General features: G+C 44.7%; 1 protein-coding gene across 1 annotated transcript; it reads right to left on the bottom strand.

Moving 5' to 3' along the window:
- Positions 1–14,913: 14,913 nt before the first annotated feature.
- mtnr1ab (melatonin receptor 1A b) lies at positions 14,914–17,275 on the bottom strand. Its single transcript, XM_031791374.1, has 2 exons — positions 17,253–17,275; positions 14,914–17,139 (listed from the first exon to the last, which is right to left on the bottom strand). The coding sequence occupies exons 1-2, from the start codon at positions 17,273–17,275 to the stop codon at positions 16,257–16,259; spliced, it is 906 nt and encodes a 301-aa protein (XP_031647234.1). The 3' UTR covers positions 14,914–16,256.
- Positions 17,276–17,556: the final 281 nt, after the last annotated feature.

The following is a 17,556-nucleotide window of genomic DNA, read 5'->3' as shown; positions in this document are numbered from 1 at the left end:
GGTCCTGTAAGACCTCTAGCTACTTTTCAAGCACATATTGTGCCCTAGAAACGAATATATAACCCTGTAAAGGCATTTGTTTATTATAAAAGCGAAAATGTTGATACTCTACAGAGAGGTGTACTTTGAGGAGGGATAGGAGGAGTTAGCGAGCTACACTACATCACCAAAAGTATGTGGACACCTGCTCGTCGAACATCTCATTCCAAAATCATGGGCTGCTATATAACATCCTCCACTCTTCTGGGAAGGCTTTCCACTAGATGTTGGAACATTACTGTGGGGACTTTCTTCCCTTCAGTCACAAGAACATTAGTTGGGTGATGTTGGGTGATTAGTCCTGGCTTACACTCGGCGTTCCAATTCATCCTAAAGGTGTTCGATGGCGTTGAGGTCAGAGCTCTGTGCAGGCCAGTCAAGTTCTTCCACACCAATCTCGACAAACCATTTCTGTATGGACCGCGCTTTGTGCACGGGGGCATTGTCAAGCTGAAACAGGAAAGGGCCTTCCCCAAACTGTTGCCACAAAGTTGGAAGCACATAGAATCGTCTAGAATTTCATTGTATGCTGTAGCGTTAAGATTTCACTGGAACTAAGAGGCCTAGCCCTAACCATGAAAAACAGCCACAGATCATTATTCCTTCTCCACCAAACTTTACACTTGGCACTATGCATTGGGGCATGTAGCAATTTCCTGGCATCCGCCAAACCCAGATTCATCCATCGGACTGCCAGATGGTGAAGCGTGATCCATCATTCTAGAGAACACGCTTCCACTGCTCCAGCCAACATTTGGCATTGCACATGGTGATCTTAGGCTTGTGTGCGGCTGCTTGGCCATTGAAAACCATTTCATGAAGCTCCCGACGAACAGTTATTGTGCTGACGTTGCTTCCTGAGGCAGTTTGGAACTCAGTAGTGAGTGTTGCAGGTAGCCTAGTGATTAGAGCATTAGGCCAGTAACTGTAAGGTTGTTGGATCAAATCCCTGAGCTAACAAGGCAAAAATCTGTCTTTTTGCCCCTGAACAAAGCAGTTAACCCACTGTTCCCCGGTAGGCTGTCATTGTAAATAAGAATTTGTTCTTAACTGACTTGCCTAGTTAAATAAAAATGTAAAAACCGAGGAAAGACGATTTTTACACGTTACTCGCTTCAGCACTCGGCAGTCCCGTTCTGTGAGCTTGTGTGGCCTACCACTTCACGGCTGAGCCGTTGTTGCTCTTAGACGTTTCCACTTCACAATCACAGCACTTACAGTTGACCGGGGCAGCTCTAGTAGGGAAGACATTTGATGAACTGACTTGTTGGAAAGGTGGCATCCTATGACAGTGCCACATTCAAAGTCACTGAGCGCTTCAGTAAAATCATTCTACTGACAATGTTTGTCTATGGAGATTGCATGGCTGTGTGCTCCATTGTATACACCTGTCAGTTACAGGTGTGGCTGAAATAGACTAAGCCACTCATTTGAAGGGGTGTCCACATTCTTTTGTATATACAGTACAGTATAGTGTATCTCGGGTCACTTCTGTTCAACACAAGGTAACCATTGTCACGAAGGTGTCTCACCTTTTAGCCAGGTCAATTTCTTTGGCAAAGAATCTTTCAGCTCTAACATGCTCCAGGGCAGGCTAACTCCTGAAGGAAGTGTTGATTCCCACCCTCTTGCAAAGTGTGCATCATCCCCTTCATTGGAGAAAGACTACCGACTATATCTTTTATTCATCAAATGTTTGTGTTATTTTTATATTATTGTTATATTGTTTTACCACATTACACATTTAGTAATGACAGGATGAATTTGAAACCATGCACAGTAATAAAAAAAAAAGAACCATAATTATTTTAGCGATAGGAGTGGGAAAAAAGGTGCTTGTGTATTGATAAGCACACCAACGATGGCATGAACAATACCTAATGAAAGAAAGACAACACTTCTATTATAGTTCACACAATAGCCTGCTGAATTTGCAAGATAACTTTTGATTTAGGCAAAAATGTAAAAGTTGCACTGACTCACCCATGGATGGGTGTTCAGCATTGTCTAAATGAAGAGTTCGGCGTTCGACTCGCTGGGCTTATTCACGTGCGACATGCAAGCGTAGTTACAAGCCTGGCTGGAATTAACAGCAGGGGGAGGACCAATTTCCACCTTTGTAACATGGAAGTGGAAGTATGAGCTGGAATGTGAAAATAACTGAAGCTGGCTAGCTTTATAAATTCCTGAGTAGATCTAGCATCATAATACACCCCTCTGAACTACATGAACAGTACATGGAAATCTAAATACAAAATAGACTCATCTTGGCTGAACTTGGCTGATGTCTCATGCTAACTGTAACAGTGGAAGTAATTAAACCAGTAATTAATTAAGACAGGCTGTAGAGGAGAGAAAGAGAGGAGAGGCTGAGGAAAAAATGATGCCCTTCTCAATGATTTAAGTGTCTATTGTAAATTGGGTGGTTCGAGCCCTGAATGCTGATTGGCTGACAGCCGTGGTATATCAGACCGTGTACCATGGGTATGACAAAACATTTATTTTTACTTCTCTAATTACGTTGGAAACCAGTTAATAATAGCAATAAGGCACCTTGTGGGTTTGTGGTATATGGCCAATATACTACGGCTAAGGGCTGTATCCAGGTACTCCGTGTTGCATCCTACATAAGAACATCCCTTAGCCTTGGTATATTGGCCATATACCACACTCCCTTTTACCTGATTGTTTAAGTAACCAACTATAGTTCAATCGAGTACAGGATTAACTGAATAACAACAGATGCAATGATCCTTTTATTCTTTGTCCCCAACGCTCTAGGTGACCAGTTTTGATTGCCTTTAGCCGCACCCTCATACTACTCCTCCTCTGTTCCGCCGTTGATGTGGAGGTAAACTCAGGCCCTGCATGTCCCCAGGCACCCTCATTTGTTGACTTCTGTGATCGAAAAAGCCTTGGTTTCATGCATGTCAACATCAGAAGCCTCCTCCCTAAGTTTGTTTTACTCACTGCTGTAGCACACTCTGCTAACCCTGATGTCCTTGTCGTGTCTGAATCCTGGCTTAGGAAGGCCACCAAAAATTCTGAGATTTCCATACCGAACTATAACATTTTCTGTCAAGATAGAACTGCCAAAGGGGGAGGAGTTTCAGTCTACTGCAGAGATAGCCTGCAAAGTAATGTCATACTTTCCAGGTCCATACCCAAACAGTTCGTACTACTAATTTGAAAAATTACTCTCTCCAGAAATAAGTCTCTCACTGTTGCTGCCTGCTACCGACCCCCCTCAGCTCCCAGCTGTGCCCTGGACACCATTTGTGAATTGATCGCCCCCCATCTAGCTTCAGAGTTTGTTCTGATGGGTGACCTAAACTGGGATATGCTTAACACCCCGGCAGTCCTACAATCTAAGCTAGATGCCCTCAATCTCACACAAATCATCAAGGAACCCACCAGGTACAACCCTAAATCTGTAAACTAGGGCACCCTCATAAACGTTATCCTGATCAACTGGCCCTCCAAATACACCTCCCCTGTCTTCAATCAGGATCTCAGCGATCACTGCCTCATTGCCTGTATCCGCGCTACGGGTCCGCAGTCAAACGACCACCCCTCATCGTCAAACGCTCCCTAAAACACTTCTGCGAGCAGGCCTTTCTAATCGACCTGACCCGGGTATCCTGGAAGGATATTGACCTCATCCCGTCAGTTGAGGATGCCTGGTCATTCTTTAAAAGTAACTTCCTCACCATTTTAGATAAGCATGCTCCGTTCAAAAAATGCAGAACTAAGAACAGCTATAGCCCTTGGTTCACTCCAGACCTGACTGCCCTCGACCAGCACAAAAACATCCTGTGGCGGACTGCAATAGCATCGAATAGTCCCCGCGATATGCAACTGTTCAGGGAAGTCAGGAACCAATACATGCAGTCAGTCAGGAAAGCAAAGGCCAGCTTCTTCAAGCAGGAATTTGCATCCTGTAGCTCTAACTCCAAAATGTTCTGGGACACTGTAAAGTCCATGGAGAACAAGAGCACCTCCTCCCAGCTGCCCACTGCACTGAGGCTAGGTAACACGGTCACCATCGAAAACTTCAACAAGCATTTCTCAACGGCTGGCCATGCCTTCCTCCTGGCTAGTCCAACCTCGGCCAACAGCTCCGCCCCACCCGCAGCTACTCGCCCAAGCCTCTCCAGCTCCTCCTTTACCCAAATCCAGACAGCAGATGTTCTGAACGAGCTGCAAAACCTGGACCCGTACAAATCATCTGGGCTTGACAATCTGGACCCTCTATTTCTGAGACTATCCTCCGCCATTGTCGCAACCCCTATTACCAGCCTGTTCAACCTCTCTTTCATATCGTCTGAGATCCCCAAGGATTGGAAAGCTGCCACAGTCACCCCCCTCTTCAAAATGGGAGACACCCTGGACCCAAACTGTTACAGACCTATATCCATCCTGCCCTGCCTATCTAAGGTCTTCGAAAGCCAAATCAACAAACAGATCACTGACCATCTCGAATCCCACCTTACCTTCTCCGCTGTGCAATCTGGTTTCCGAGCCGGTCACGGGTGCACCTCAGCCACGCTCAAGGTACTAAACAATATCATAACCGCCATCGATAAAAGACAGTACTGTGCAGCCGTCTTCATCGACCTGGCCAAGGCTTTCGACTCTGTCAATCACCATATTCTTATCGGCAGACTCAGTAGCCTCGGTTTTTCTAATGACTGCCGCGCCTTGTTCAGCAACTACTTTCCAGACAGAGTTCAGTGTGTCAAATCGGAGGGCATGTTGTCCGGTCCTCTGGCAGTCTCTATGGGGGTGCAACAGGGTTCAATTCTCAGGCCGACTCTTTTCTCTGTATATATCAATGATGTTGCTCTTGCTGCGGGCGATTCCCTGATCCACCTTTACGCAGATGACACCATTCTGTATTCTTCTGGCCCTCCCTTGGACACTGTGCTATCTAACCTCCAAACGAGCTTCAATGCCATACAACACTCCTTCCATGGCCTCCAACTGCTCTTAAACGCTAGTAAAACCAAATGCATGCTTTTCAACCGTTCGTTGCATGCACCAAAACTGACTATCCTACCGATCCTCAACTTCGGCGATGTCATCTACAAAATAGCTTCCAATACTCTACTCAGCAAACTGGATGCAGTTTATCACAGTGCCATCCGTTTTGTTACTAAAGCACCTTATACCACCCACCACTGCGACCTGTATGCTCTAGTCGGCTGGTCCTCACTACATACACAGGGTTCAATTCTCGGGCCGTCTCTTTTCTCTATATATAACAATGACGGCGCTCTTGCTGCTGGTGATTCTCTGATCCACCTCTATGCAGACGACACCATTCTGTATACCTCTGGCCCTTCTTTGGACACTGTGTTAACAAACCTCCAGACAAGCTTCAATGCCATACAACCCTCCTTCCGTGGCCTCCAACTGCTCTTAAATGCTAGTAAAACTAAATGCATGCTCTTCAACCGATAGATGCCTGCACCCGCCCACCCGACTAGCATCACTACTCTGGATGGTTCTGACTTAGAATATGTGGACAACTACAAATACCTAGGTGTCTGGCTAGACTGTAATCTCTCCTGCCAGACTCATATCAAACATCTCCAATCCAAAATTAAATCTAGAATGGGCTTTCTATTTTGCAACAAAGCCTCCTTCACTTACGCTGCCAAACTTACCCTAGTAAAACTGACTATCCTACCAATCCTTGATTTCGGCGATGTCATCTACAAAATTGCCTCCAACACTTTACTCAGCATATTAGACGTAGTCTATCACAGTGCCATCTGTTTTGTCACCAAAGCCTCATATACCACCCACCATTGCGACCTGTATGCTCTCGTTGGCTGGCCCTCGCTTCATATTCGTCGCCAAACCCACTGGCTCCATGTCATCTATAAGTCTTTACTCTCAGCTCACTGGTCACCATAGCAACACCCACCCGTTGCATGCGCTCCAGCAGGTATATTTCACTGGTCATCCCCAAAGCCAAATCCTCCTTTGGCCTCCTTTCCTTCCAGTTCTCTGCTGCAAATGACTGGAATGAATTGCAAAAATCACTTAAGCTGGAGACTTATATCGACCTCACTAACTGTAAGCATCAGCTATCTGAGCAGCTTACCGATCACTGCACCTGTGCACAGCTCAACTGTAAATACCTCATCTGTCACACCCTGGCCGTAAATTGCTTTGTATGTTTCTTTTTTTTGTTTGGTCAGGGTGTGATGTGGGTGGGCATTCTATGTTTTTATGTCTAGGTTTTGTATTTCTATGTTTTGGCCGGGTATGGTTCTCAATCAGGGACAGCTGTCTTTCGTTGTCTCTGATTGAGAACCATACTTAGGTAGCCTGTTTTCCCACTGTTAGTTGTGGTTGGTTATTTTCTGTCTAGTGTGTTTCGCACCTGACGGAGCTGTTTCGGTTGTTCTTTTGTTGCTTGTTGTATAGTGTTCAGCTTTACCATTAAAATGACGAACACGTTCCACGCTGCACCTTGGTCCTCACCTTCTTCCACCAACAGCCGTGACATCATCCCCATATTGTTACTTATTTTTTCTCTTTTGCATCCCAGTATCTCTACTTTCACATCATCATCTGCACATCACTCCAGTGTTAATGCTAAATATGGCATATTTATTGCCTATTTATTGCCCCCCCCCCCCCGCAAAAATAAAAAATAAGTTACTCACCAGGGAGAAGGGGGCAATGGTTGGATCTAAAGATTGAAGACAAGATAACTAGATGTAAAAGAGATGCATGCGAAGAATAGAACATAAGTGCAGTTATGCTGTAATGAAAAGTATTCTATGGAATGTCTATTAATGCAAGGTGCGCTGAGCGCAGGATGAAAATCGTGAGATATGTATGATTGACCTGGAACACTAAGTGAGCGTTGAACCAAACAGTGTATGCCGAAATGCGGGAAGATGTGGGCACCTGCCCATGTCCCAGCCCAATGCTGACCTGCAGAGTGCCTCACATTGTTACACTGATGTGTCGAGATGAAATGTTACACATGCTTGTAAGTAGAGCCCAACCACTCGTGCAGTAATGCGATTAGTAAAATATGAGACATTTGCTGCTTCAAACCCAGTCATGCATGTAAGGAAGCAATAGGGACACATGACAAGGAGTGTCTGACCCAAAACCAGGTGTAATAATGAATGACCGCCACACGCATGAGTGTCATTGGAACCTCGCCAACTAATGTAACTATTGATAGCTATGGTAAAGGGGCCATTGCTGAGAGGATGGCAAATAGATTGGGCCTATCATATGAGGTGTAGGCGGAGCATGACCTAGTTGCTGGAGAGTGCGGACGGAATTATAGCTAATGTAGCTGCGCACCAGTTCTGAACGAAAGACCAGTCCAGCGTAGTGGAGAAAGATAACACCTTTATATTACTTGAGAAGTGAAAGAGATGAGGGTTAAAGAGGAAGGCTGAAAAGAGTATGATGGGGAGCAGACCACGGTCGATTGTAAAGCATGGGAAAGTATTCAGACCCCTTCACTTTTTCCACATTTTGTTACATTACTGCCTTATTCTAAAATGGATTAAATCGTTTTTTCCCCTCATCAATCTACACACAATACACCATAATGACAAAGCAAAAACAGGTTTTTAGAAATGTTTGCAAATGTATTACAAATAAAAATTAAATATCACAATTACATAAGTATTCAGACCCTTTACTCAGTACTTAGTTAAAGCACCTTTGGCAGCAATTACAGCCTCGATTCTTCTTGGGTATGACACTATAAGCTTGGCACACCTGTATTTCGGGAGTTTCTCCCATTCTTCTCTGCAGATCCTCTCAAGCTCTATCAGGTTGGATGGGGAGCATTGCTCCACAGCTATTTTCAGGTCTCTCCAGAGATGTTAGATCGGGTTCATGTCCGGGCTCTGGCTGGACGACTCAAGGACATTCTGAGACTTGTCCCGAAGCCTCTCCTGCGTTGTCTTGGCTGTGTGATTAGGGTTGTTGTCCTTATGGAAGGTGAATCTTCCCCCCGTGTCTGAGGTCCTGGGCGCTCTGGAGCAGGATTTCATCAAGTATCTCTCTGTACTTTGCACCATTCATCTTTCATCCATCCTGACTTGTCTCCCAGTCTCTGCCCCTTGAAAAACATACCTACAGCATGATGCTGCCACCACCATGCTTCACCGTAGGAATGGTGCCAGGTTTCCTCCAGACGTGACGCTTGGCATTCAGGCATTCAGGCTTCAGAGTTCAATCTTGGTTTCATCAGACCAGATAATCTTGTTTTTCATGGTCTGAGAGTCCTTTAGGTGCCTTTAGGAAAACTCCTTGAGGAAACCTGGCACCGTCCCTATGGTGAAGCATGGTGATGGTATCGTCATGCTGTGTGGATGTTTTTCAGCAGCAGGGACCGGGAAACTAGTCAGGATCAAGGTACAGATGAACGAAGCAAAGTACAGAGAGATCCTCGATGAAAACCTGCTCCAGAGCGCTTAGGACCTCCGACTGGGATGAAGGTTCACCTTCCAAAACAACAACGGCCCTGATCACACAGCCAAGACACCCCAAGAGTGGCTTCGGGACAAGTCTCTGAATATCCTTGAGTGGCCCAGCCAGAGCCCGGACTTGAACCCGATCTACATCTCTGGAAAGACCTGAAAATAGCTGTGGAGCCGGACTTGAACATCTCTGGAGAGACATGAAAATAGCTGTGGAGCCGGACTTGAACATCTCTGGAGAGACATGAAAATAGCTGTGCAGTAACGTTCCTCATCCAACCTGACAGATCTTGCAGTATGCCGATGCTACACCATTGTTGATGCTGTTTTTTTGTAACTATGGTACTAGTTCCAGTTATGGTAAAGTCACATCCCAATTATAAAGGGTAAATACATCTGTAAATACCACCATACACAGTATAATGTATACAATTCTATTTGTCCTTGGGCCAGGGGACCTTATGTTCATACTTCATAGTTTCATACGCATTACGTTTCATTTCCATTTCAATCAAGAAAGCCATTTGAATTGAAGGGTGTTTGATATTATCATAGACAGGGAATGAAGGCCGACTGTTTGTGGTCCATATCATATAGATGATGTAACATTCCATCCTACACCTCCCAATTAACCTTCCATGCAAGCACTCCACAGACTAAACATAGAGTACCGCCTCTGTTAAAAGAACAATGACTGCGGCTGATTGTAAATAATGCAATGTCCAGGATTGGAGATCACATTCATATCAATGCTGTACGACAAAACAACTGACTGACTGTCTCAGCAAAGGACAGCACAGGGTGTAGTGTAGTGTACTGACTGACTGACTCAGCAAAGGACAGTACAGGGTGTAGTGTAGTGTACTGACTGACTCAGCAAAGAACAGTACTGGGTGTAGTGTAGTGTACTGACTGACTCAGCAAAGAACAGTACAGGCTGCCAACAATGTGTGTTCGTGGTAGTAATCAGATAGAGTAGGCTAGGCTCAACCTTTACCCATAGTCCCATTTGTTCGTACTCTTCCAGTTTCATGTTATGTCCCAAATGACACTCTATCCCCTATATAGTGCACTACTTTTGACCAGAGTCCTATGGTTCCTTGTCAAAAGGAGTGACCTATAAAGGGAATAGGGTGCCAATTGGGACACAGTCTATGTATCTACCAGAGCTGTAACATAAAGTTATAAAGATGTCCTTCTGGATAATTTTATAGCTAATAGAGCTTGTGCCCGTATACTCTGGATGACCATGATGTTCCAAACGGCTCCACAACGCCAAGCGATGCCGTGAAGGCAGGCACAGCAAGCACAGGTAATGTTTAATATCAGCCCCTGGGACCACAGAGCAACTCCACTCTCAGGGCAAACAGGCCTCTGCTGAACACTAATGCCTCTAAGAGGGGTTGGAATGGAGATGGATCCACACGCTCAACATGAAGCTTAAAGTAGAATTTGGGGGGGCCTCACCAATAAAGGTGGCGCAGTGGTTAAGGGCGCTGTACTGCAGCGCCAGCTGTGCCATCAGAGACTCTGGGTTCGGGCCCAGGCTCTGTCGTAACCGGCCGCGACCGGGAGGTCCGTGGGGCGACGCACAATTGGCCTACCGTCGTCCGGTTTAGGGAGGGCTTGGCCGGTAGGGATGTCCTTGTCTCATCGCACACCAGAGACTCCTGTGGCGGGCCGGGCGCAGTGTGCACTAACCAAGGTTGCCAGGTGCACGGTGTTTCCTCCGACACATTGGTGCGGTTGGCTTCCGGGTTGGAGGCGCCCTTGTGTATCGGAGGACGCATGACTTTCAACCTTTGTCTCTCCCGAGCCCGTACGGGAGTTGTAGCGATGAGACAAGATAGTAGCTACTAAAACAATTGGATACCATGAAATTGGGGAGGAAAAGGGGTCAAAATTTTAATTAAATAAAATAAAATAAAAAAAATGGATGCATGGTTGTAAAATTGTGAGGTGACCTTTTGGTATGGATGTTGTTTAATACAATTGTACAAATTGTGATAAAAGTAAAACTTTTGCTCTCAATACCTTCCCCCCCTATCTAAAAAACATACATAGGGCCAGTCTACATATGGCCAGTCTACATAGTGCCAGGTCTACATAAGGCCAGTCAACATAGGGCTAGTCTACATAGGTCCAGTATAGATAAGGCCAGTCTATAAGTACAGTCTACATAGGACCAGTCTACATATGGCCAACCTACATAGGGCCAGACTACATGAAGCAAGTCTACATAGGGCCTGTCTACATAGGCTAGACCTACATAGGGCCAATCTACTGTACATACGGTCAGTCTTATTAACGCCAGTCTACATAGGCCCAGTCTACATAAGGCCAGTCTACATAGGGCCAGTCTACATAATACCAGTCTATAAGGCCAGTCTACATAGGGCCAGTCTATGTAAGGCCAATTTACTTTAGGCCAGTCTACATAGGGCCAGTTTAATTAAGGCCAATCTACATACGGCAATTCTACATAGGGTTAGTCTATATAGGGCCAGTCTATATATGGCCAGAATACATACGGCCAGTCTACATAAGACCAGTCTACATAGGGCCAGTCTACATAGGGCCAGTCTATATAAGGCCAGTATACATAAGGCATGTGCATAACATACTTTTAGTAACTTAAGTGTAGGTTATAATCAAAATATGAATTATGTGCTAATATAATATATGTTTCTTAGAACAATTGAATGCACATTCCCCTTTGAGCATTTTGTTCTAAGTGATAATTTATTATAGAAATGTTAAGCCTGACTAAAGCGCACAGGGAATTTGTAATCATGTTTGTTTTCCAACTTGAATAACATTTTGTAAAACAGACAATGCCAAAGTTAAGGGTTGGCTGGGGGACAGTACAAAGAAGGCCTGTTAACATTTGCATTATTTGATGAATGAACCAACTAAGTAAAACAAGCCCCCTTGTGTGCTCGACAAATAAAGAGTATTTCAGCAGGAAATGTCACCAATTTATTTGACAGACAAATAATACAAGAAGGGTTATTGAATACCACCAAAGTTTGTTACACATTCCCAATGACAGATGGTATCTATGTCTCAGGGTTGGAAAAACAATAGGCATCATTTTAGTAGCTAGTAACCTAAGATAACTGAACCTCTCATGACACTGTTTTCCTAGCTAGACAAAAAGAACGTGTAAATATTAGTCAGCCTGATTACTGGGCTGATAACGTTTTCCAGGACTCATAAAGGAAAACCATTGCTCTGAGTGTTGTGATATGGCCCCTGCTCTGAGTGTTGTGATATGGCCCCTGCTCAGAGTGTTGTGATATGGCCCCTGCTCTGAGTGTTGTGATATGGCCCCTGCTCTGAGTGTTGTGATATGGCCCCTGCTCTGAGTGTTGTGATATGGCCCCTGCTCTGAGTGTTGTGATATGGCCCCTGCTCTGAGTGTTGTGATTTGTGATATGGCCCCTGCTCTGAGTGTTGTGATATGGCTCCTGCTCTGAGTGTTGTGATATGGCTCCTGCTCTGAGTGTTGTGATATGGCCCCTGCTCTGAGTGTTGTGATATGGCCCCTGCTCTGAGTGTTGTGATATGGCCCCTGCTCAGAGTGTTGTGATATGGCCCCTGCTCTGAGTGTTGTGATATGGCCCCTGCTCTGAGTGTTGTGATATGGCCCCTGCTCTGAGTGTTGTGATATGGCCCCTGCTCTGAGTGTTGTGATTTGTGATATGGCCCCTGCTCAGAGTGTTGTGATATGGCTCCTGCTCTGAGTGTTGTGATATGGCCCCTGCTCAGAGTGTTGTGATATGGCCCCTGCTCTGAGTGTTGTGATATGGCCCCTGCTCTGAGTGTTGTGATATGGCCCCTGCTCTGAGTGTTGTGATATGGCCCCTGCTCTGAGTGTTGTGATATGGCTCCTGCTCTGAGTGTTGTGATATGGCTCCTGCTCAGAGTGTTGTGATATGGCCCCTGCTCAGAGTGTTGTGATATGGCCCCTGCTCAGAGTGTTGTGATATGGCCCCTGCTCAGAGTGTTGTGATATGGCTCCTGCTCTGAGTGTTGTGATATGGCCCCTGCTCAGAGTGTTGTGATATGGCTCCTGCTCTGAGTGTTGTGATATGGCCCCTGCTCTGAGTGTTGTGATATGGCTCCTGCTCTGAGTGTTGTGATATGGCCCCTGCTCTGAGTGTTGTGATATGGCCCCTGCTCTGAGTGAAAGTTGTTGAAAGTGGCAAGTTCCTGTCTCAAAACACGCACAGGCACACACACACACACACACACACACACACACACACACACACACACACACACACACACACACACACACACACACATACATGCACACATGCACACCATACCCCACCAATTGACCAGAGAAACCCCATATGGCCAAACCTAGAGAGCACATTGCCCATGCATGAGTAGGTCTTTTGGAATGATGTTTCTCTACATGTGTTGCCATGGTGATCGATAACATTCACAGCTCGTCAGCTGTGTGCTGTTCTGACATGGACGCAGCAGGCTTACATGATAACATGGTTGCAATCCAATGGTTCAGGGTGTATGTAGTACAACAATGGGCCATTTTGTCCCAGAGTGAGTTAGTGTCAGTTTGTTTGGCTCATTTCTACAAAGCATCCATTCTCATAGCTTTAGGTTTATACCAATAGGAGATGCAAGCAGCATAGAGAATGGGCCCTGTCTGATGTGGATGAGGACGGTACTGGAAGATAGAGTTGCTTAGTGGAACAATAATCCTTCCTACATTACAGTATAGATGACTCAAGAATCGATTGCTTTCATCATCACTCTATCAAGAAGAAAAAGAAACAGAAAACAGCCTGGCTGCTCCACAATTACAGGTCTCCACAGGACATCCTGGGGTTGCCTGTGACGGAGGAACGTTTCACTGTATATGGCGGCTCATCCGCCTATTCAAGTTCATTGAAAAAACACACCCACTACAGGCAGCTAGTTATAGAGAGGGGTGGCTGCTAGTTATCCGAATAGCCATGATCCTTTGTAAAGCCATTTTAGAAGAGACAAACACAATTACTGCAGCCTACTCAGTTCTCTACAATACCCTTTCATCTGAGAATCCAGAAATAACCAATTGTGGGCATGAAAGCAGTTCAATTTATAGAACCACTGCAATGTGTTGTATTTAAATATAGCACAACGGAATTGTACAAGCTGTGTACAGTTGTGGCCAAAAGTTTTGAGAATGACACAAATATAAATTTTCACAGTCTGCTGCCTCAGTTTGTATGATGGCAATTTGCATATACTCCAGAATGTTATGAAGAGTGATCAGATGAATTGCAATTAATTGCAAAGTCCCTCTTTGCCATGCAAATGAACTGAATCCCCCCCAAAAACATTTCCACTGCATTTCAGCCACACCACAAAAGGACCAGCTGACATTATGTCAATGATTCTCTCGTTAACACAGTTGTGAGTGTTGATAAGGACAAGGCTGGAGATCACTCTGTCATGCTAATTGAGTTCGAATAACAGACTGGAAGCTTCAAAAGAAGGGTGATGCTTGGAATCATTGTTCTTCCTCTGTCATCCATGGTTACCTGCAAGGAAACACGTGCCGTCATCATTGCTTTGCACAAAAAGGGCATCACAGGCAAGGATTTTTGCAAGGATTTTTGCATCTAAATCAACCATTTATTGGATCATCAAGAACTTCAAGGAGAGCGTATCAATTGTTGTGAAGAAGGCTTCAGGTTGCCCAAGAAAGTCCAGCAAGCGCCAGGCCCGTCTCCTAAAGTTGATTCAGCTGCGGGATCGGGGCACCACCAGTACAGAGCTTGCTCAGGAATGGCAGCAGGTGAAGACTTTTGGAGGATGGCCTGGTGTCAAGAAGGGCAGCAAAGAAGCCACTTCTCCAGGAAAAACATCAGGGACAGACTGATATTCTGCAAAAGGTACAGGGATTGGACTGCTGAGAACTGGGGTAAAGTCATTTTCTCTGATGAATCCCCTTTCCAAATGTTTGGGGCTTCCAGGAAAAAGCTTGTCCGGAGAAGACAAGGTGAGCACTACCATCGGTCCTGAGTCATGCCAACAGTAAAGCATCCTGAGACCATTCATGTGTGGGGTTGCTTCTCAGCCAAGGCAGTGGGCTCACTCACAATTTTGCCTAAGAATTGAAGCTATTAATAAAGAATGGTACCAACACATCCTCCGAGAGAAACTTCTCCCAACCATCCAGGAACAGTTTGGTGACAAACAATGCCTTTTCCAGCATGATGGAGCACCTTGCCATAAGGCAAAAGTGATAACTAAGTGGCTCGGGGAACAAAACATCAATATTTTGGGTCCATGGCCAGGAAACTCCCCAGACCTTAATCCCATTGGTCAATCCTCAAGAAGCAGGTGGACAAACAAAAACCCACAAATTCTGACATACTCCAAGCATTGATTATGCAAGAATGGGCTGCCATCAGGCTATCTAAGGTCAGGGCGTGACACAACTTAATGTATTGTCAATAAAACCCTTTGACACTTATGAAATGCTTGTAATTATACTTCAGTATTCCATAGTAACATCTGACAAAAATATCTAATGACACTGAAGCAGAAAACTTTGTGGAAATTAATATTTGTCTCATTCTCTAAACTTTTGGCCACGACTGTATATTATCAAAATGTATGAGTCACAATATAAAACATGTATGTATTGGAATGTGTCCAGTATTTGAAGCATCAAACATTTCTGCTGCACTGCAGAAGTTATGGATATCAGTCTTAATGTGTTTATATGCCAATGATGTTCAAGCTGCCCTTTATCTTAGGATTCTTTGTCATCAGATTTTGAGACTAAATACATACTGTTTTAAAAATAGCACAGTATATAGATGTAGACTGAAACATACTGTACAGTGCTATTATACATGTATATATAGTGTAGTATAAAATATATGATTTGGACTTTAAATGTCTTTTACACACAGATCTACAGCACATCACCTCAGATAGACGTATATGACAATTACAGTAAGGAGATTGACAGTTGTTGTCAGTTTTAACAGTTTATATTCCCTCTGGCCCTGACTTCTTGAAACCCATATTATTTACTTCCTTATTTATTTCAGTACATACTAGTCACATTTCACTACTCTAAAATTAAACAAGCAAGCACTTTTGTTGTAAACAATGTGTTAACACTATTTAAACGATTGGTCTTATGGCAATGGTTTATTTGGAGTTTTTCTTCATGTAGCCATGACTAGAGCCGAGCCCATCTGTGGAATGTGCATGTTACCACATTTGTGTCACATTTCCCAGTGCATATGAAACACTTCACAACAAACATATTGCTTTTCAAGCGTCTGAATTTCCATTACATCAGCAACCCACGGTATGTAATACAACTTGGATGTTATAGTCAGAAGTAACAATCTTTACTATGTTATTTCTCATACAGATACACATAAAGTACTGTAGACTGGTAAAGATTGCATAACGTAAGAAACCCTTTCAGCTCTATTCTGTGAAATGATGCCAAACTATCCATTGTCAATATAAAATAAATACATACATCTATAGTTCATTATTGTAAACAATTAGACAGAGGGGAACATACAGCTACTGTAATGCACCTTGACTGAGTAGAATCTGTTTAAAAACTGCATACACGCTGTTAGAGTCATTGGCTTCAGTTCAGTACATTATACATCATTAATAAGCCTGCAGTCTGGAAGCAGTAGAGATGTGTTTTTAGTGTGTCTTTGCTCACAGTGCTCCCTTCATGACCTCTCACACGCAGTCTACTTTCACTTGGTTGTTGTTGGTTATTAAAGGGGATGGCTTGACTCTCTCCGCAGCGTCGTTGGAACTGTCAGGGAACAACAACGTCACAGTGCAAAGCGAGACAACTATCCGTTTGTACTCCCTCCGGAAGTTCTGGTTGAGCAGTCCATAGACGATGGCATTAAGGCAGCTATTGAAGTAGGCCATGAAGTAGCTGAACACGAACAGCCACTCTGGAATCATGGGTATTACTGCGGCGGGGTTGACGGCCACTGCCAGTCCGATGAAGTTCAGCGGTGCCCAGCACACAGCAAACAGGACGAACACCACAAACATGGTGACAAAGTTCCTCACGTCATGCGGGGTGAGCCTCGGCCTGAACTCGGGCTTCACCCTCCGCCTCACCTGGATGACCAGGATCCAGATCCTCAGGTAGCAGTAGGTGACGATCATGATGGGCAGGATGAAGTGGAAGAAGACCACGGCGATGGTGTACGCTGAATTGGCCGACTGGACGAACGTACACGAATACACCCTGGGATCGTACTGCAGCGAACCCACAAAGAAGTTGGGCACCAGGGCCACCACAGTCAACAGCCAGATGAGCAGGACATAACACAGGGAGTTCTTGTCACTGTACAGCTTGTGGTATTTAAGACTGTGACATATATAGCAGTAGCGGTTGATTGCGATGCCGGTGATATTGAAGATGGAGCCGATGACGCTGAGTCCCATAAGGAAGCCGCTGACCTGACAGTGAATGAAGCCCAGGTTCCAGCCGTTGTTGAAGATGGAGGAGAGGACCAGAGGGTATGGGTAGAAGGCTACCACCAGGTCTGCTACAGCCAGGCTCACCACAAACACGTTGCCTGGAAAACAAAGGAACGCTCTGTTTATTTATTTTTTATTTATATCCTTATCTGAAAGGATCAGAATCTTATACCCCTCGAAACCAGTACTGTTTTGATATTTCAAGAGCTGTGTACAAGTGTTGATGTGTACATGTTGATTCCCAACGCTTTCATTTAGGATTTGAAGGGATTTGAAATGACATAAAAAAACAAATCAATGGATCATATTCCCCAGTCTATACTCCCCAATGGTAACAGGTTGACTGAAATGGAATGACCTTTACTGCTCTCTCTCTCTTTTAGAGGGGATTTAACCACACATGGTGCTGAATCTCTGGGAAAAGTTTATCTCCTGCTTGCCCCCCCCCTCCACACACACACACACACACACACACACACACACACATGCACGTCATTTGAGCTATTATGATCAAATAAATGTCTTAGGTTATGTC

Source organism: Oncorhynchus kisutch, linkage group LG15 (genome assembly GCF_002021735.2).
Source record: "Oncorhynchus kisutch isolate 150728-3 linkage group LG15, Okis_V2, whole genome shotgun sequence".
Taxonomy (NCBI): domain Eukaryota; kingdom Metazoa; phylum Chordata; class Actinopteri; order Salmoniformes; family Salmonidae; genus Oncorhynchus; species Oncorhynchus kisutch.
This window is presented reverse-complemented; position numbering and strand designations above follow the sequence as displayed.